This window comes from Erithacus rubecula, assembly GCF_903797595.1.
Source record: "Erithacus rubecula genome assembly, chromosome: 2".
Classification (NCBI taxonomy): Eukaryota; Metazoa; Chordata; class Aves; order Passeriformes; family Muscicapidae; genus Erithacus; species Erithacus rubecula.
Window position 1 is genome coordinate 81,795,835 of NC_136685.1, and position 21,103 is coordinate 81,816,937.

The following is a 21,103-nucleotide window of genomic DNA, read 5'->3' on the forward strand; positions in this document are numbered from 1 at the left end:
CTGTATAAATATAATAACAGTAAAAGAGGTGAAATGACTTTTACAACATCTTTTCTCATGCATTCCAAAACAGCACATATTTCTTGGTTCCTGTTTTGTACCTAAAATCCTGATGTCAAAATTTGTTAGAAAGAAAAGCAAATGTCTAAATTTTAAAGATAATTTTAAAAATAATTCCTTCTTGGGTTTCAAAGAAGACCATGGAATAACAAATAAATGAAAAGCAGGCATTTTTTTTCCCCAAGGATGTTTTTTACTGTACATTTTGTAGCAAAAGAAAAAAAAAAAAAAAAAAAAAAAAGAGAGAGAAAGAAAATAAAGGGAAAAATATTCTGATCACAGGGATGTCATTATCTAAAACTCCAAGTAGGAAACATGACGAATACAAGATCAAGTACACAGCCATGTCACAATATATTTCTGAACCTTTTAAAAAAAATATACATAGAGTTTTTTTCATGTGTTAATTTTCTCTGTGCCTTGCACACTTTCTTTGCCTCTTTTACAAAATCATAGTAATAATGTGCAATTTCAGAATGGTTTCCAACAGCTGATCAAACAAATAAATAAACAAATGACAGGACAGTTGCAGTAGCCAGCAGAATGCTAAAAATCACAGTAAAATTAGTAAGGAAAACAAATTCTGCTGGATGGGCCACGTGCATTTCTACAACCACAGTAATACTCACCAAAATCCAATCTGAGAATCTGTTTACAAGCCCTGAAGAGCTCCTGTTATAAGTATCTCCCTGAGGATGAGAGACAGGAGAGAAGGAGTGCACCAGACTGGAGAAGGGCTATATGTAACGCAGGGGATACATGGGACACACCCTGCTCTGAGATACCCAAATTTTACTCAGCTTCTGTGGCTAATTTGGAACATAACCAATCCCCTGAAATATACAAAAAGTTAATTTCCTGATGTTGCTCATACAGTCAAGACATATCATGGTGACTGTACAGACAAAGAGCTTTTGTCACAGTCGGGTGCAAGTCTAGCAGAGAGCATGACCTCTACCACAAGCCACTGCTATTCATAATGTGGAGAGTTCCAGGAGCTACTTTTGTTTTCCCTTTCTTCATCCTTTATTAGGATATCCTGATAACTATTTTTCCATCTTTGATAGCAACATTCCTACAGGTATCAATATCTGCTGCAATCTGCCTTGAGCATTGACAAGAAGAGGTTATGAAGGAGATGGAAGAAAGAGGATGATTTTTTAATATTTGTGCCTAGATTCAATTTTTCCTAGGATAAAAAGGGATGGTATTAGAAGTGGGTTATACAGTACATCAGATATTTGACCTTTGTACATATCCTCCTTTCCATCTGGGGGATTTGATGAGGCTGAAAGCAAAACCAAAATATGCATGGAAACATACCTTGTGTTGGGGGAAAAAAACAATTCAAAAGTAGTAACAAACCAAAACTGAACAGAAATAATTAAATACCAACCAAAAGTCCATTCAACAACAAATATTGTTTGCCCAGATGTCACAGTTAAGACCATGAGATTATTCTGAACAATTTATTCTGATCTGCCCCTGTGGGGGTCCTGCCTGCACTTTTGAGAAAATCCCTTGCAATGACAACCAGATATATTCTTGTACCAGTCATATCCACAGAAGTGTATTTCTGTGGTAAAAAAAAAAAAAAAAAGAAAAAAAAAAGAAAAGAGCTGCCATTAGAAAAAAGAGAGAGAGAGGGAGAGAGAGAGAGAGAGAAAGAAAGAAAGAGAGAGAGAAAGAAAGGAAAAAGAAAGAAAGAAAAAGTAAAAACAAACTGTAAAATTAAATTTCTGCTGTCAAACCCCTTTTCATCCTCCTTGTTTAATCTTGTGTGAGGGTTCACCAAGAGTCTGAGTAACTTTTGGAAAGCAATGCTAAATACAACTAGCAAATTCCTTGAAACATTCACGCATGGTTTAGTTGGGGCCAGACAGGAATGGTACCACATGTGCCTATTCACATTTCATGACCCTCTTTCTCTTTTACTATTCTGTAACTGACTTGCTTGCCTATCTTTTTGGTCAGTACAACAGAAGATTCCTCCCCTCTCTTTCCAATTGCATGGCCCTGAAGCAAACCACGCTTTATAACACATGAGGGGAAAAGAGAAGGGGGAGACACTGATATTTACACCGTGCTTTCCATCACCCACTCTGAGCTCCCAAAAGTCCCTTTTGCCCCTGTTAGGTCATTGTCATCATACTGCAAAAGCATGCCGTTGACCGAGAGGCTCCTCTTTGTCCAAATGTTTGTAATCTTTTTTGGGTAGGTGCAACACTGAGACGTGGCAAAGTCCCCCATGTCAAAAGAATGGCTACGTTTAGTTTTGCCCTCCAGAGGCAACATGAGGAAGCTGCGGAATTTGGACTCTGTCTGGCCCAGCAGTGGCTCTTTGTCCGAGTGGCGGGCCACCGTGGAAGTTCTGGAGTCTGTCATTTCCTCCTTTTTCTGACATTTCAGTTCCAGGGAGGCAAAAGCTCCCATTAGCCGGTCAATATTGTGCTTTGACCGGGAAGGAGGCCTCCATTTACTGGACAATGTGCCCTGTTCGCTTTGGAGGCTGTAGTTGTCACAGTCACGGCTATTTGCAGAGCTGGAGGAAGAGGAGATGCTGCTCCGTGCAGACTGGCAGTTAAACTCCATAAGTTCATTTCTCACCACCACTTTGGGATTGACTTGGGGCAACACTCCGTTCTGGACTGGCTGTGCTCCGTTGGTCTGTGAGTAGACGTTGCTGACGCTAGACATCTTCCCCTGGGAATTGTTGCAGACCTTATAGCGAACCATGAGGATTACAATGAATACCAGCAGAGTTGCCACAATGATGCCTCCAATGATCAGAATCATGGTCCCACCCAGGAACTGACTGTGCATCGACTGGCACTGAGGGTAGTCTTCTTTGGTGAAGAACTGGGCGCATCCCACAATATTGGTGGCAGTAAGGGTTGTGGCTGTGTCATCCCACATTGCCAGGACACAGAGGTCATAGCCTGTGCCAGAAACAAGGTTGGTTACAACAAAGGCCTTGTTGGTAGCTGGTATCATCCTTGAAAAAAAAAAAAAAAAAAAAGAAAAAGAAAAAATAATTGGTTACTCTTGACACAAAGGTAAAAGAAAGAACAGAATTAGAACAACGTGATGTTAACTGTTCTGAGTCCTGGCAGAGAGGAGACATAAAATTCAGAGCCATAAAATTCGAACAAGCATTCCAGCTTCCTGGTTCCTGAGGGTTCAACATCTCAACATCCAGTAATTCACAAGTTTTGAGGGCCAGCTCTCCACTGTGCAATAAAGAGAAAAAGAAAAAGCAGACAAAACTAAACTGGGATTTCTTTTTCTCCTCCCTTGCACCTGCCCTAATCTGAAATATATTAAAACCTGAACAAATATCTCAGAATAAAAGCATACAAAGAGCAGTTCTTTCTGAGTATGCAAATGACCCTTGTGCTTGCTGAGCCTCAGCATGGCAGTTGTCACATCACTTGACAGGTGCCTGAACATTTACTGTCTAACATCAGCAGGTTACTTACCTTGTGAAGGCAAGAATCTACACTTACTTTTCTCGTTAACTGAGAATGAAAGGCAGGCAACAATTTCTCTCTTTTCTCCACACTCCCACTTACTTTCTCTGTCCTCCTACTCCCCACTGTGGGGAATATCTCCTAAAAATGCAGCTACCATCATCATCTTTGCCAGAAATTTATCACTGCAGCCACTTTTCCCTGTGTGAGTGATAAAGAAATGCTGGTATTGGCGTATGGCCTGTGGAAGTGTGAGGAGAGGTAGGAAGATATAGGTATGGAAATAAGAAGGTTTCTTTAAAATAAAAAATTCTACTCATGTATAAATCCATTTTCAAAAACCAAATAGCTAGGCTGAATAGCTGTGCTCCAAGTTAGGATATTTATGGGCATTATTCTCTGCTGCCACAAAACTTAAACAGTCATTTGAACTCATGCAATATTAGAGCACCACTGGCATTCAAAATTAGCAGATGGGAATGAACATGGTCTACCCCCATTTCAAACTGGTGAAAATTGCAGCACATTACTGGAACACAGTGGAGAATCCCAGATTTGGTGGCTGGTGAGTAGCCACGAACAACATAAAAGAGATAGCCCATGCATGTTTCTCATTACTGCTACATTACAGGCTTGGGTGAGAGAAAAAAAGCTGAAATTAAACCAGCCCATTATGACTTGGTTCTGCAGGTCTTCTGCACCAGCAACAAGGGAGTCCTACAGGCACTTAGAGCACACATGAGCTGGTGTGACTATTTGGGATGGTAAGGCCTGGGCACAGGAACAAGGCAGACTCCCTGTGGGAGCCTCAAATCATTGCCACAGCTAGCACAAGGTGCAGCTCTGCAGAGCCCCTCCTGAGCAGCGGGAGGGAACACTCCTGCACTGAGAAGCAGCAACGTCAAGGAGCTGCAAAGATGATTTTCTGATCATCTTTGCATTTATGCATTCACACCACTTACTCAACCCTTCAGTCTGGCCATGGGCGAGGATGTGGCTCCTTTTTAAAAAGCAAACAAACACAGAAAAAAAATTCTGTCAGGAAAAGAAATATCGGTGAGAGACACTTGGAATATAAGCACCGTCTGGCAGGTTTACTCAATGTTATTTTAAATTCTAGGCACATTTATCATTCTAATGGAGCTGTTTGACATAGATATAGATGAGCTATTCAGAATAAGCCGAGAGGTCATAAAGCAGTCCTCATGAAACACTCCAGATACTGTTGCTAAAATGGTTTCCAAAAGTTGAAATATTTGGTCTCAAGCTATTTCTAATTGTTCTGCTCTCCCTGTGGCTCTGTGAACAAAATACCTCTGCTCACAGCAGACTGCACTTTGTTGAATTGTTCAAGTATATATGCACACACCAAGGATGGCATATGGAATAACAGAATACTATTGATCGCCAAACATTTGATTTTAAACACTTGAATAGTTTCACCAGTTGCTTCCTATCTCCTTTTGCAGTGCTATACTCCACTTTTCACCACAACTCCCAGACCAAAGCTTAAAAAAATTCTGCAATTGTTAAGTCATTCAGAAGTTATTTCACTGTAAAACCTCATCACAAACAAGCTGCACTGTTAGCAGAAGGAGTAGTCAGCCCTACAAACTGGGCCTTGGACTTGGGTCATAACTCTTGGAATAACAGGACTATAACACCCTCTGTTAGAGTGATTCCTTTGGCTTTGCACTGGTAAAACACAGAGACAAGAGAGACCACTGTCTCTGAGCAAGCAGCAAGCACCTGGGTTTACACACTTTATAGCTTTGCATGTGTCTGGTCATCTTTGCACTGATGCTTTCTCACCACTCACACAACTCTTCGGTCCAGGCTCAGGTAAGCAAATGAACATACAAAAAAAGCAAATGAACATACAAAAATAGAAATACAGCCTCACACATTAATGCCCAATTTCAGTGAACACTGATAGCCCAAATAATTTACAACTTGCTTTCTTCAAACACAATTACACACAAGCTTCCCAGGAAATGTAACTGCTCAGAATATTTCAAAGACTGGCAGGTAGTGAATAGCAGCAATGAATGTACAGCCAATCCATTTTTGAATGTACAGAAGTGAGGTCACACCTAGTCCTAAAGCTTGGACAGGTTAACTGTGTTGAAATGTGCTATAATAAAAACCTCTTCTTAGCCTTAAAAAGAAACTGAGTCATTTCTGAATTCAATGAATCCTGGAAGCTACATCTGTGACAATATTGTGAGTAATAATGTGTTTTTAAAAGATTGCAGTTGTTAAGGAAAAAGAAAACAACTCTCCATATACATCTAAAATAAAGAATTCTGGATGTTTCTATAAATAAACTTCAAATTATCTTGTAAAATATTCAAATTATTCTGCTAAGGAACAGCTAAGTATAGGAATAAACAAAAATTTCAGAATACTAGGAGTTAAGTAATTAATTTAATTTAGCTTTTTATCTTACAGGGAAGACAATCTTGTTCTCTTAAGCTTGCCAAATTTTAAGAGTATTTTGGCATTGCTCCATGCTTTGGTCTACCCTCCCCAAACACACTGCCAGTCAGATATGATGGATGACATCTCTTAGCACTCCCCACATCTAAAATCAATGCAGACACATTTTTATTCTGGGATATTGATGACTCTTTCTTTGATTGTCCCCAACACAGGTAGGTGCATGATGCCACTTCAATCTTTGATTTGCTCCCTAAGAGGGGGTGTCTCTCCATGGCTGCTCCAGACGTGCAGTGCCATTAATCATGAACCACCATGCCCTTAACTCTGGGACTCAATAGCACAGAGCTGCTGTAAACCTAAGAGGGGACGATAAAACTGGGTCTAGGCAGAGATCTTGCAAGGCTTTGTTCAGTCCACTCATCACCTGAACACAGAAAGTTGGTTTCAGATAGCAAGGATTAGAGATCAAAAATAGATTTTTTATGTGGTTGGCTTTTGGAACTCAGAAGATCATGGTGTTCATCTGCAAGCCCCAGATAGCAAACATACTTAACAGTTCTGGAATCTTGAGGGAACAAGCTTGATATTTTCTACCAGCACTTCAGGGCAGGGTGACCTTGCAAAGATGTTTCTTATCACAAAAGAGGAATAAAGATATAAATTTGATACTAGCTTTTCTTAGGAAAAAAAAAGTGACAGTTGACTAAGTGCAGGAGGAGATCAACTAACAAAAGACTTGCTTATGAATTCTAGGTTATGAAAGGTTTTAATCTATCCAGTTTAAGTAGTCCTGTAGAAGTGAGGATTGGGAAAGCAAATGCACACACAAATATGTCAACGGGGAAAGTGTAAATTTAGTTTCATCTAGGTCAAGACAAAATTTGGAAATCTTATGGAAATTTCAGTGTCCACAGTAATTTCTGCATTTCTCATCTGGTTTATTCTCTTTGGAGTAGGAAGAGCAGGCAAATCTACATTCCTTCCAGGGGTTTTCTTATCTGATTCTTCATCTAGAATCTGGATGCTATCTGAAGGTCAAAATATCCCAAAGAAAACTATTCATATATTAACAAGGTTCTGACCCTCTGAAAATCCTGCCTCTATAAGGAATGAAATGAGGATAGGAGTCTCACAACTGACCTTAATTTACAAGAAAAAGCTCCCTTCTCTCACCCTTTGGTACAACAGCTTTAGTTCGTGGAAGAAGAGGAGACCTATGGCCAGGATTGGGGCATGGCATAAGTGTCTGAAATAGAACAGATCTCCAAGATTAACTTGGAGAGTTAATGTGTGATGAAGAGCTATGAGGCCATAAAGGCATGCAGAGCTTTTTCAAACCATGCATTCCCTTCAATCCATGGAGATTTGTGTCTCATTTTGTGAAAGCACCAGAATGAGTCCACGAGACACTTTTTAAAAAAAAGGAAGGAGAGTGCTAGAACTCTTATTTGAAGTCAATCTTATTTTGTATCACCACTAAAATGTCCTTGTTATGTCCTTGTGGACACAAAATAGAGAAAGCAAGTAATTTTGCAATTATTCACATCAATGTGTGGTGATATTAAGAAAATTAGAAAATAAATTAGTTAGAAATGCAGGGGAAAAAGGTTTGCTGCAGACTTCTTTCATAATCCCAGATGTAAGTGAGCATTGAAGCTTGCAGAGAGTGAACTGTGCTGAGAATTTAGGATAACTGAGTTTTATTCTTCCTTTATCAGCTCCACTGATATCAGGCTCCACTTATCAGTAACTCTCAGTTCCTGAGAAATCATTTTGCTGTACTGTAAGGCTCCTCATTTATAAAATGGGGATAATGCCAGCAATCTCCTTTCAAAAGAGGTCTGTAGTGTATCGGAGGAAATTAGTAGATATTGTGATTACACTGTAATATACAAATGGTTCTTTTCTTCTATGTGGCACTGGGGATTAGCAGGACTGAACTGCTGGTTAATACTGTGGCTATGAAAAACAGACAAATTAGACAAAACTGAGATTAGGTTAATTGGCTAAGCAATTCTCTTCCTTTTCTCCATCGAAAGAGGAATATGATACCATCTAATTTTAGCCTAAAACTGCTTTAATCACAGAATTTGCAGGGACCTGTCAAGGCAATTCCTTTGGGAAGGTACTTGCAACTTCCAAGATTCAGTTGTATAGTAATATGCTAGACTATTTTGCTTTTCTTGCAGTCTTTTTTTTTTTTTTTTTTAATATATTTACTTTTTATTTTTTTATGTTCATATTACCCAGGCCTATATACCACCTACACCCAATTTTTGTTTTATTATCTGGGTCTATATACTGTGTACCTGTATGCAATTTCTCCTTCTGAAATGAGTCTAGGACTTCAAAATAGAGTCATGCTAATTTATTAAATGCTGTATCAGGAAAAGCTGAGGAAAAAAAAGTTTAAAAAAGCTTAATCCCTTGGGTAACTGTTTGTAGACCAAACACTAATTATGGAGCAACTGCCAACTGATGTTGTCATTATGCACTGTAATTTGTAATGAGGTGGGGAAAAGAAAGAGGGGTGCAAGAGTGAAATAGCAATTGTTTTGTAAAATTATATTCCAGTTAGTTAGCACACTATCTTTTCTGTATAGTAAAGCCTTACTGTGAAAATATCAGTCTCACTGTACACTCCTAAACTTTCTCTTGGATAAAGTTGCTTTCACTTAAGTGAAAAATATTACTCTCAGAACTAGCAATCAATGCAGAAAAGTTAAACACTTCTGAACAATTTTCATTTTTCAGGGAAAATCTCATGCCAAAATTATCTTTTTTTTTTACTAATAAGTTTGTCCCCTATTTTAAGAAATTTGCTTTTTTTTTTTTTCCCCTTCAGTCTGGTTCCATATGTTTTTCAGAAGAAAAAAAAAAAAAAAAAAAAAAAGGAAAGATTCCAGGTAATTTGCCATTGGGTGTTGTGGAAGGGTCTGAGAGAGTCCTACATTTCAGGTCGAGTGCCCACCTTCAGTCTCAGTAGGACAGAAGTAGGATGGTAGAGAAAGGGAAGAGGGAAAGTATCAGTGGGGGCACACTGGAGAAAGACTGACTAAAATTCATGTAAAAATGTGAAGAACTTTCAGCAAGGCCAAGACAATTGTAAAGATAGTGAAGAGAATCAAGAGTGGAAAGACCTCTGATGGTGGATAGAGATTAAGAAATCTGGAGAAAAGGGCAGAGAAAGATCAGAGGGGGACTAGAAGGATCGAAATTGGAGTGAAAATGTCACACATGATGTATTGCCTGGGAGCAAGAGCATGCAATTGGCAAATTTGGGCTGCACACTTAGCATTCTTCTTGGCTGCCAACTTTAGTGATTTGCTTGAAAGTTTTCTGGGATAAACTCATATAATTTTTTTTCTGTATTTTTATCCTGGAAAGTCCCAGCTTCTCTAAGGATAGAATGAAAAAAGAATGTAAAACATTATTAAAAATTAAGCAAGCTAAAAATGGAGATTAATTTCTGACACATCACATTTCAGAAGAAATCCTTGAATATGTGTCTTCAGATCATCCTAAGATCTCGGGAATAAAAAAAAAAAAAACAAAAAACCAAAAAACAAAAACAAAAAAAAACAAAAAAAACCCTGGTAAAAAGTAGCAAGTATATTTCCATGTGAGATCACTCTTCTGGTACCTGATACAAAATTTTAAAACTGAGAATCTGAAAAAGACAGACACCTCTTTTGACCTGCATCTTGAAAAAATGACAGTTTTACTTCTGGTGCCCTGGGAAAAGAGATGTTTGTTAGTATTAGCAACAGGGTATAATTCCTCTGTCAGTCATGTCAACATAAAGAAATGTCAGATAATACCAGGAGATAGCCAGACTTTTTCAGTAAACACTAAATCAACCCTACATGAATAATTTCTTGCATTTTTATTTTATTAGTTTTGGAGGTTTTATGATATGCAATCATAATTTTGCCTTCAGATGGAACATTTATTATTAAACACAAATCCCTTCTTGCTTTTCTGAAACCTATCTTCTCATCACTCATTCATCCAGCTGCCCTTCAGAGAATCTGTCTTGTCAAATAAAACACATAGTACATATAATTTCATTATTATTTTCTAATTTGCTTATGTTCTTTCCTGCTCTTTTGGAAAAGTGGGGTTGGAGGTGGGGAAGAGAAATAGAGAAAAAACCAATTTATATGCCTGTCAGAAGATGGTGAGCCAGAGAGATACTGATACTAAATATGTGCTTTGTGCTATAAGGGAAAGTGAAAAAAAAAAAAAAACAAAAAACAAAAAAAAACCAAAAACAAGACATCCCAAACTTTAAACTATTGGCTTAGAAAATTTTTTTTTTTTTTGGGTAGGTTGCTGAATAATGTCCCCTGGGGGTACTTTGAAGTAATTTATCAGGTGAGAGAGAAAAGTGTAGACCTCTAGGGGACATTATTTCACAAGGCTGAGAAAGGGGAAGCATGGTACAAGGTATTCTGCTTCCCTCCATTGCCACTGCTCTAAGGGAAAACTCTCTTTATAATTCTCAGCAAGATTCTTGCAAACCACAGGGAGCTGCAGTCAGGCACAATGGGTGAGGCACTTGGATGCAGATCACCAGAAACATCTGATTCTTTGAATCAATGAAGGTGCTCATTTCAGCTGTCCAGGTGCAAGGGACAATCTCATTTTGGTTCGTGTTGGTATGACAACACAAAATTAGACTTTCAGGCTCTAATGTGCTATCATTTCTTTCATGTGGACATGACAGCAGCACACATTTGGTGCCCTAAGCTTTCAATTTTGGCTTCAGAGGGAAAGCAGATACACTCTAGGAAGCCTTGTCAGCACTAAAGATTAATGCAGTCCCACCCAAGCTATTCAGCAACACACAGAACACCTTTCACCTCATTATACTAACTGCCTCAGAAAAAAAAGTTCTTCACACTAATTCAAATCCAACTAAAACATATTTAAGCTCATTAGCAGAGTAATTGAAAGCCCACACAATATTTCTGTTAGTAAACGTGAAGCTGAAGTATTTATGGAAACAATGCAGAGGCACAATAATGAATTTGCTTGGTAACTACACGTAAATGTAGAGTTAGAAAGCTATCATAATTCACAGTAATGTTTCAAAGAGCCAGCCAGTATATTTTAGATTACTCAACAGTTTGTAAAGTTAGCAAATGACAGTGGCAGCAACATATTCCAACCACCTCATTTCTAAAGATGGGGAGAGGTAAAAGTTTTCCATGAAAGGGGTGTTCAAGTAATTAAACAGAATTTGGGACCTGGGACACACTTTTTCCAGGTTTTTATAGATAAATGGCTCATACATTTGGCTGAAGGTCATGGCTATTCTCTCTGACTTGAGTAATTCTGAATTCTTTTTTGCAGTGTTGGACAGTTACATTAGAGAGGTCATCCTTCCATAACAGCAGAGGTTACCAGAAGGGAGCAACTTTAGAAGTAATGAGCACATTTAGAAACTCCAATGAAGTTACTTTGGAAAAGGGAATATGCAATTTTCCTGGCAGAACACAGCTGTCAGATTCAGGCATATGCTGTCCTTTCTTGAGTTACAAGTGGGGTTTTCCACTTATTTCCAGACAGTGAAATCTATGTAAATTATAATGAAGGGATCCTATAGTGGTTAACAGATGTTCATCCCTTTTTTCTGTGAGAGCTCATGTGAGCTGGTAAGAACAGGATCCTCAATGACTTACTAACAATTTTGTCCATGCTTGCAACTCAGAGCACTTATGCCAGGTTGAAACTCCTGTACAAACTTGGTGTGCTACCACACAGGATAATTTTATGTCCAGAAGGTCATGCCGGAATGTCAAAAAACTTCAGGGACTGCCCGAAGTCATGTTTGACCATATTTTGTAATTGGCTGGCCAAAGCAAGCTCCAACATGCTGTTTCAAGTTCTTCTGTCAAAAAAGTCTTTGTGCACTAATAAAAGAAGTGTGGAGTCAGCTAACAGCTGACAAGACAATTTTAATTATTCCAACCAAAAGAAAGAATCTTGAAATGAAATAAAATGAAACGAAACGGGCAACACTACCACAGAAACTGTGCATACACTGATATTTCAGTTTGTAGAGTGTCTCAGCATTAGTTTAAAACACAGTTTATGCATTATTAATAAATTTAAACACATATCATTCAAGTGTTAGCCCGCCTCAGTGATTGAACTTGTTGTGGATAGTCTCAAGAGATAAGGAATGGTTATCTACCAGAATCTCAAGCATCTCTCTTATCATGAAGGTTAAAAAAAAAGAGTTTAATTCCTAGAAGAGAGAAAGAGAGAACTGCATTTATCAGTTCTTGAAAAATGAGCTAAAGAAATATCTATCAGCTCACAAAAGACACAGACATATTTTACCTGTGTTTAGAGAACCTCTCTGGCAAACCCTCTACCCAATTAGCAAACACTGGAAATACCTTTTACTATGCAAAAAGGATACAGAGAAATTGCTTACTTCTTGTAAACTGAGGAAAATTTTTGAAAAACATATAAGCAAAGCAATCATCAAGTTTCTAGATTCTGAGCTAGAAGAGAGAGAAAATATTTCGAAATAAAAATTTCTATTAAGCATGCACAAGGTAAAGAGAACCAGAATAATTCAAGGTGACTTTTGCAGTAACATTCAGTGATTTTTTTCATATGCAGAATGATAACAAGGGGTGCAAAAATCACTAATGGTCAGAAAATATTGTCTCCTAAGGGGAAAAAAAAAGCAGAAAAAAAAAAAACAAAAAACAAACCCCACAAAAAACACAACCAAACAACAACAAAAAAGTAACATAGATATGTAATGAAAGCATTTCCTAAAGCAGAAGTTTGACATTTTGTCATTTTCTGGGTATTGCACATAAAGCAAAAGAAAACCAAGGCTGGAAGGACTGTATAGCCTAGAAAGATGTGGGGATGTTGAATTTTGGAATGCTCTACAAAAGGATAGAACACAGTTACATCCTTTCAGTTTGTGATACCAAGATTAGACGAAAGCTTTGCTCGCCAGCCAGAGACACTCTGCTTCTTTCAAAGCCTGGACTGAAAGTGTACAGTGTGAAGAGTGACAAGATCATTACTGAAGAGGAAAGTAAAACTCATCCAGACAGAAAACAAATTTTAGTTTATAATGACCCCAGAAGAAAGAAAATTAGACCTCAGTGATAGCTTCAAATAGTAACATGATTTTATTGTCTAGAAATACATTTTACAACTTAGCAATATATTTCTCTGATCTTAGATAAGGATCTTAGATAAGTGCCACAGATTTCTGGTACATGAACAAAACTAATAAAAAGTAGTTTGCTATTTATTTACATTTTATAAACTCCCCACAAGTAGGAGTCTAAAAGCAGACTTCTGTCAGCCTAGTAAATATCAACAGTCCAGAATCCAGGCTATGCATCCCATCAGTGAACTTATTGGAAAGAAGAAAGTTTGAGTAGTGTTTATTGGATTTTTCTCTCTTCCAGGTATCAGCTATATACTTTTCAAATATATATTTAGCCATCCTCAAATTAGCTCTCACTCATAGAAAGTGTGCAGAAGATTTTTAAGTACCAGAAAAGGAAAGAAATCCAATTCTTTAACAAAGCTGCATATTAAATGAGTTTATAAATATAGGACTGCTCAAATTTGGCAACTCCCTTTTATGTAAGAGAACCTCAATTGTTCTCTTTAGGTTTGAAGGTGTAACATTAAGAAGAGAGCAGAATTTCTTATGTTTCAACTTCACCAATTGATTAAATTTCTACTTTGCTCCTGAGATTTACCCACCTATGGCTTAAAATACCGAATATGGTTTTAATATCAAATAAACTCAGACAGTGAGCAGGTGACTAAGAATGCAATTTGCTTGCACAAAATCCCCAAATACAACAAATGGTAGGTAAGGCATCAAGTCTGTTGATACAGCTACATCCAGATCTGCAAGGTTTATTATTCCTTTACCATGATTAATTGCTAGTCATTATTCCTGGAGGTTTTTGCAGGCATGGATATTTCATTGTTTACCAGAAGAACAAAAGTTTTTGCTGTTATAGGCATCCATAGGAGGTCATTACAGACAATGAAAAACAGCTTATGAATAATTTTACTGAAAAACTATAAATTCTGTGGAATAATTCTGTAGTGTTGAAAGGGAAATGAAAGAATGGATTTTTCTTTATCTTTGCTTAAAAAACTTTCAAAGAGTAATGAAGGGACTGACAGATTGCTCTGCTTTGGAGAGCTTCAAGGGTAAAGACTGAAAGAGTCAAAATTGTCACTCTATAAAATTTGAGCTATACCTCCAGATCACTTAAATAAGTAGAACATGAAAAAATTACCCTGAGAGCTAAAAAGCAGTATGGAATAAAATATAAATCAGCTGCACAATGGTACTAAATGCACAACTTTTGCCTGCTTGAAGAATACAGAATCATTAGTCACCTCTACTATCAGACAAGGGAATGCTGTCCTCATCCTGTCAAAAAGAGCAGTAGTAGAAATTTTCCAAATGTTTGTTGATATTTAGGAACAAAAAGGTTGAGCTGAACATTGATTCCTTAAACCATCAAAACCTCAGTGTGATCCCTTCAGAAAGACTAAGAAGTCAAAAGTCAGACTCATTCCTAGAAAAGAAGCACAATAAATACTTTAAAAAATCACTACGTAGAAATATAAGATTTCAGTCTTTGGAGAGCACAGCCAGCACTGTATTCTAGGATGTATTAGTTATAGGACTCTGTTTTCTCATATGAATATTTGTCATGAGTATTATTAGTACAGTAATCAGCATTTGGCTAAACTTATCTAATACCCAATGTAAACCGAAAGAGGAAACTTAAGCATGATCCTCTGTAACCACTGTATGGACTGGGAGATTTTTTAGATCTGCAGAGATTAAAGAACAAATTATGTTGCACTCAGGAAAGCATTTTCCCTTCTTTTGCCAATAAATGGTTACCTTAGAAGTACCAGAGTGCAGCTCAGAGTGTATGAACATGAGAATAAGGAAATTTTACTCTTTTAAGAAGTACAAATTCACAGAGGTGCTGATTTTGGCTTGTCTGCAGTGGGCTGGATTAGAGGGAGTCCTAAATTTGCTTCTAAACCACTTGATACACAACTGCTGGTCTCTGAGTTCACCTCTCTAAATCTTGTTCCACGCCCCTTCCTAGGTCACACCCAGATACTGCCAGTCTCATGACATATGGAATTAGGATAGGTGGAATCATGTCTGTGGCAGAACTCCTGCAAGGCACAGTGTCTGTCTTTGACATGAAGAGAGAATAAGGGCCAGGTGAGCATCTTGACTGATGAGATGGCCTTTCCTACTTTCTTGTTGGGGAAGTCAGCCAGCTTTGTAGAAGTTTAACTTTTTTTTTTAAAAGTTTAATTTCCTTCCTTATTTCCCTGTCTCACCAAAATGATGAGAGGACGGCCACCCACAGAAGAAATGAAGCTGCAGACCTGCTGAACAGCAGCTCTGACTGTACAAGATGGGAGGATGTAGCCTGTATCCAACTGCCTGTCAAAGGAACCTCCACATTCCCCTCACATGTGTAGTAAAAGAAACAAAGTGGGAACGTTCTAGTAAGAGCTGTCTTTGGTCCTGAAAATCTGCTTTGGAGCTGCCTTTGTTTCCATAGTGGCTGCAGACACCTAAGACAGAACACATCCTTGTTTCATCCCTGTGCCTCTCTCAGGAGGTAGTAGAGATGTAAAAATCCCATGTCCAGGTGCCTCAAGGTCTTTTCAGTCACTAAGATTGCTTTCAAACCTGGCATTTAGAGTGCAGTTATCTCCCTGCCACGTTCACTCTGTCTTTGCAGGTGTGTATTTCTACCATCCCTTGATGTTCAAGTGTGAATCTTTCATTGAAATTTGATATTGATGCTACGATATTTACCCTACTGTGACAGTGCCAAAAATCATTGTGACAGTGCCAAAAATCATTGTGACAGTGCCAAAATTCATTATTTGGTGGTTGGAAAGGGCTGCATTCAGAGATGAAGTGGAGACAACAGTGTCACTGCAGAAAACTTCTATGAGCTATTGGCTTTTACTCTTAGAATTTACTATCTAATATGCTTCACAGGCAGACTAAAATTAACTTACCTCAGACAACAAAAACTCCAGACAGAGCCAAATGACTCCTCACAATGCATGTGTTTTTTCTCTTCCACATTGACTTGACTATAAGCTACAAGTCAAAAATTTGTCTGATCCTAAATTCATGTGGCTAGGCAACTAATGAAGATAAAACTCTGACTCATAGTGATTAAATTTCAATGAAATATTGAATAGTGCTTAATTGATTTCAATACTTCACCAGTAGAAAAGAATTTATTCTGTCATGACTAAAATTCATAACCGTGTTTCAGAAAATGAGTAGGTCCTTAATGACCATGCTGGCAACATTTTGCAGTGCCATAGAAAAGGTGAATGGACAGAAAAGTTTCTATAAACTGCATAATTTCTCACTCAATAGTGTAAATATATGGTAACCTGCCACAGATTTCATGCAGGATTTTTTCCTCATGTGCACTCTGGGTTTGTTGGCAAATACTGGCCTCTTTATTCTCTAAAGTGTCCCAGAACTTTCATAGTCATATTTCTGATAACACTGCTATGTGGATTTTTTTTTTTACCTTGCTATGGAATGAATCACTCCACCCTCCCTCCAGCACGAAGACAAATGTGACTGCTGCTCCTGAACATATGGTAGAGCCTAAAAAAGGGTTATCTTGTAGGAGTGTATCTGTATGCATCACTTATCACACCGTCCCCAGCAGAGAATTTAAGAGATGATAGCTTCTCTTTTTCTTTCTCAAGCTGCTCATGTTCAGCATTTCTCTGTCTACTGCTTTCCAACACTCTCATGATTCCTCGAGAGAGGAAAGCCCACTCCCAGTACAACTGGCCTTTTACGTATTGCTCAGCAAACTTGGATTTGCTCTGCTTTCAGGGACAAGTTTTCAAAGGTTCAAAAGCAAACATACACAAGTTTTCCTCCTTTCTGTGTTCATAATTTCTATGTGACATTATAGAACACTTATTTTGTCTCTGAAGAGAGCAACCTGTAATCATATGAAGAGACAGATACTTGAAGTTACAAATTTCTACACTGCTCTCAATTCGACAGAGAAGGTACTAGCACAATATTTCATCCCAAAGCAATATTCTCAGATTACAAAGTCTGTCTCCCTCAAGAAACTGCAAACATCTTCAGAGTGACCCATGAGATGACAGCAAAGGGTCATTTTTCTGTAAACATTCACTAGTGTCTGGCAAATACTTTGTGCATTTCAGAAAGTTTTAACTAATATTTAAAAGCATTAGAATAATCTCTAATAGAAATGCTTTCTATAATTGAAGAGACAGCTACCATGAGTTGAAGGAACACCTGGCTCCATTTTTGTCTATAAAACAACCCTATACAGGTAGAAATGGCTCCTCCAGTGGTTCTGGCTAAAATACATTTAAAGCTTGGTAGAGAAATGGCTGCTGTGGTTGCCCACACAAAAGTCTACAAAGTCATTAAAAAAGCAGACCTAGCTAGGAAAATGGGATGAAACACAACCCACTTACCTAAGCAGAAATTTCAAGTTTGATGTCAGAAATACACACTTCTAAGGATGAGATGAAGACAGTTTTGCCATGGATGCAGGATGACTCAGATAAAGGTGAATTTTAAGTATATGGGTCAATATGACCATAAAAGAAAATGCAGAAAAAATGCAAAGGCGTCAGCATTTTCATCTTGGTATAAATCAGAGTAGAGTCATGGGTATGTGCACAAGGGCCCTGGTGAGCTCTTTGGTGCTGAGAGTGCTCACCCAGCCACAGGCACACTGTGTTTTAATAACTCCTTCAGTGATGACCAGCAGTCGTTTTAAGGCTGAGCTTGTGCTCACTAAACCAGGCCTAATCTGTACCACTGTGCTGAGCCTGTGATTTTTTTCTTAAAAGAAAACTGCTCTTGCAGTGTCTCACCTGCAGTCCTTCTGGCTTTGCAATGCTCAAGGCTTCACACAAACAAATCAAAACCAGCAGGAGAAGCAGCAAAGAGGGTGACACTGATGAATGGCTGCAGGGACCACTGACCAGCCCAGACAGAAATACACACCAAAAGACACATCTAGACCAAACCTCTTCCACAATGAATCACAGCACAGAAGGCACCCTGAAAGCCAGATAGGTTTGTCTGCAGTGCTCAAAATATCCTTGGATGCAACAATCCAAGGGTCTGGCTAGTAAAGAACATCCCTACAGTGTAGCAAGAAAGAAGTACACATTTTCATACTTTTACATTTCAGATGCAGCCCAATGCAAAGTGTCATAATATCCTCTTAGTTTACTCAAGTACAAGTGCTTTTTGCAAGCTCTATCTTGCTGAGATAAAATCAATTCATAAGATTTCACTGGAACAGGATAGGAGACACTTTGTGAATCATAGCTTGATAGCTAACCCAGAGAATAAACAAGGCTAGAGAAAGACTTTGATCCTACCACATGCTTTCTGCACCTGTGGACACTGCTTAAGGTTTGGTGGGGTCTTTCCCACCAGAATTCTAGACAGCCAGCAGTCTCTGAAATGGCCAGTACCTGTTGTTTCCATCAGCCTTACTTTCAGTAACATTTAAGAAGGGCTTGTACTTGGTGACGAGTACTGACTGAAAGCTTGGCAGACACTGCCATGTCAGCTATGAAGGCTCTGCTTAGCTCTCAAGGAAGATGAGGCCTTTTTTTGATACAGCCTAAGAAGATGCATATGACAGCTGTGATGTGACTGCCAGTTAAAGTGATGTGTATTCACTCACAAAAGGTAAGGCAGTTGAAACCTTGATGCATACAATTACAGCATTAGCTTACACAGAGATGTTCAGTTTTACTGAATCTGCTGAACTTCACCAGAAGACTTTGATTGACAGTCTGACTGATTTTATGTTCTTGCCTTTGTAAAGGGTTGTTCCCAAATGGTAAAAGTGGTATGGGTAGTCATGATCATCCAGTCTGACCTTCTGTTCAGCAGAGCCCAGCACAGGCTGGGGACTTTATCCAGGATTCTTCCACTGATCCACAGCACTATGGATTACTGGACACAGGGACTTCAGGATTGAAGTTGAAAAGTTGTGGATTCTACCTCTGTCTACTGGTTCATTGCACAACATCAAAATATTGCAGCTCATTTACACTTTGAATGGTCCTCACTTCAGCCTGAGAAAGATAAAGAGTGGTCTACACATCTGTGTACAAAGAAAAAACACCAGAACAGACTTGGAGGTAGGATGGAGACATAGTCTATTTAAAGCTGTTGAGAATTATTAAAGTTCTGAAGAATCAGAGGATGGTATGAACTTCTGTACTTGCAGAGAGGAGGCGAGGTGTTGTGGAGATTTGGAATATAAAAAATAATCACATGGATGGTCTGTTACTGGCCAGGATGACTGGCTAAATTGTTAATGGCATTTTATAAAATCATTTTTATAAAATGGTTGAAGGATAGATTCGAGAAATCCCAGGTGGTCACAGGAAAGCTGTCCAAGGCCACAATAAACATGAAGACAAGTATCAAGACTTCACTTATGGGAAAATACCTAGGACAACTGGTTGAAATTGAAGGGAATATAAAGACAACATGCAAAAGGAAGATATGATATTTCATGCATAAAAGGTATTTAAAGCCAGTTCTAGACTGTCCAAAGATAGGTTTTCTTTGTATCCAGTTACTTCCACTTGAAATATGTCTTGTGACTGTTGGGTGCTTCTGTGTGTTATTATCATCATTAAAAGTGACATAGAAAAAGTCCCCTAAGATTTAACAGCTTTTTCTGGAGATCACAGGACCACGTGAACACAGAAGAATGCAAAACCCTTTTCAGCTTAGCATGTTAGTTTCTGCAGCACTACTCAGTTCTAAAGTGATTCTACTACTACACATGTTGGGGAAGCCAGCACTGTCCAGCCCAAGGGTTTTGTGCAGCAGAGCTTTAATGCTTTCATGACAAGCCATTTTCAAAACTTTTGTTGTGGAGATGAAACAAAGGTGACCTTTATCCTTTGCTTTCCTCCACTGAAGGTCAGCAGCAGTTTTCTGATCTACTGACAATGGCACACGATGCCCATGGAGAATATCCCATTGTTACTGATGATTAATAGTTGCATTGCACTCCCCTCAGGGTCATAGATACTCAAAGCCTGAGAATTTGAGGATCATGGAATATCCCAGGTGCAGATAAACTCCTGAGCCCTTCCAAGCCAACAAAAATCATCAGATCTCTAGGAGGTTCTTCACAAGTCAGAGTATCATTTTCAGATTTTGCATGTATTAAAAGAGTGGGGAAACCAAATCACTGATAGGAGGTACCAGAGAAGTAGTTTAAACTGATTATTGTCACTTCTAAGCTCCATTTACTGTTGTTCATTTTGCAGAAAGAAAATGTCAGAGATGCAATAATTTACTGTCCACTCTGTGTCTATGGCAGACATTTCATTTGCAGCTGTGCTGAGAAGTGCATCCTGAAGCACACGACTTATCCCAAAACCAGCAGTACAGCAACATCACGAACCAGCTTCCAAAAGGGCTGCCTGTGGGAGTAGTGTATCAGTCACTTGGAGATACAGTTGCTGATTTTAGCCACCAAAACTTTTATTTATGGTTGCTCTGTAGAAAAAAAATCATGCATCAAAGAGAGCTGGACTATGTTTAGGCTAGTGGATTGTCTAGAAATGGCTCAGCCACACAAGCTCAGCCTTCCAGGCTGCTCAGAGCTCCAAATCCCTCTGCAGAGACAGAGTCTTGCTCCTGTCCTGGCAAGGTGAGGGGCCTGCCCTGGTGGCCCCCCAGAAAAGTGAGAGTGGCTCTCACCCCACTCCAGCTGGGCTTGGGAGCTCTTGGGAGGAGGAAAAGAACTCTCCCTGAGCTGCCTCTGTGCCCTTTGTCTGAACTAAATGCTGGGACTTGGGGTACAAAAGCCTCTCCAGGGGAGCCAGGCAGTCTCCTTGTGTAGGCTGACATCTACACTCACCTTTTTTGTAAACAAAACAGAAGGCATGTGAGATTGCCAAAATGCTAACTCTCTGCTACACACTGCGATTTTCTGCTGTGAAGTTTAACAGAGCTTTTCCATATTCATAACAGAAAAGTATCTTGTAGTTCTCAG

At 38.7% G+C, this 21,103-nt stretch overlaps 1 protein-coding gene across 3 annotated transcripts in view; it reads right to left on the minus strand.

The window, feature by feature from the left end:
* Positions 1 to 238: 238 nt before the first annotated feature.
* Positions 239 to 21,103, minus strand: part of LRFN2 (leucine rich repeat and fibronectin type III domain containing 2) — a 148,065-nt gene continuing 127,200 nt past the window's right edge. For all 3 annotated transcript variants that reach the window (XM_079298002.1, XM_079298003.1, XM_079298001.1), the window contains one exon: positions 239 to 3,055. In XM_079298002.1, the coding sequence (XP_079154128.1) occupies positions 2,137 to 3,055 (919 nt within the window). In that variant the 3' untranslated portion in view covers positions 239 to 2,136. The remainder of the gene's footprint in view (positions 3,056 to 21,103) is intronic.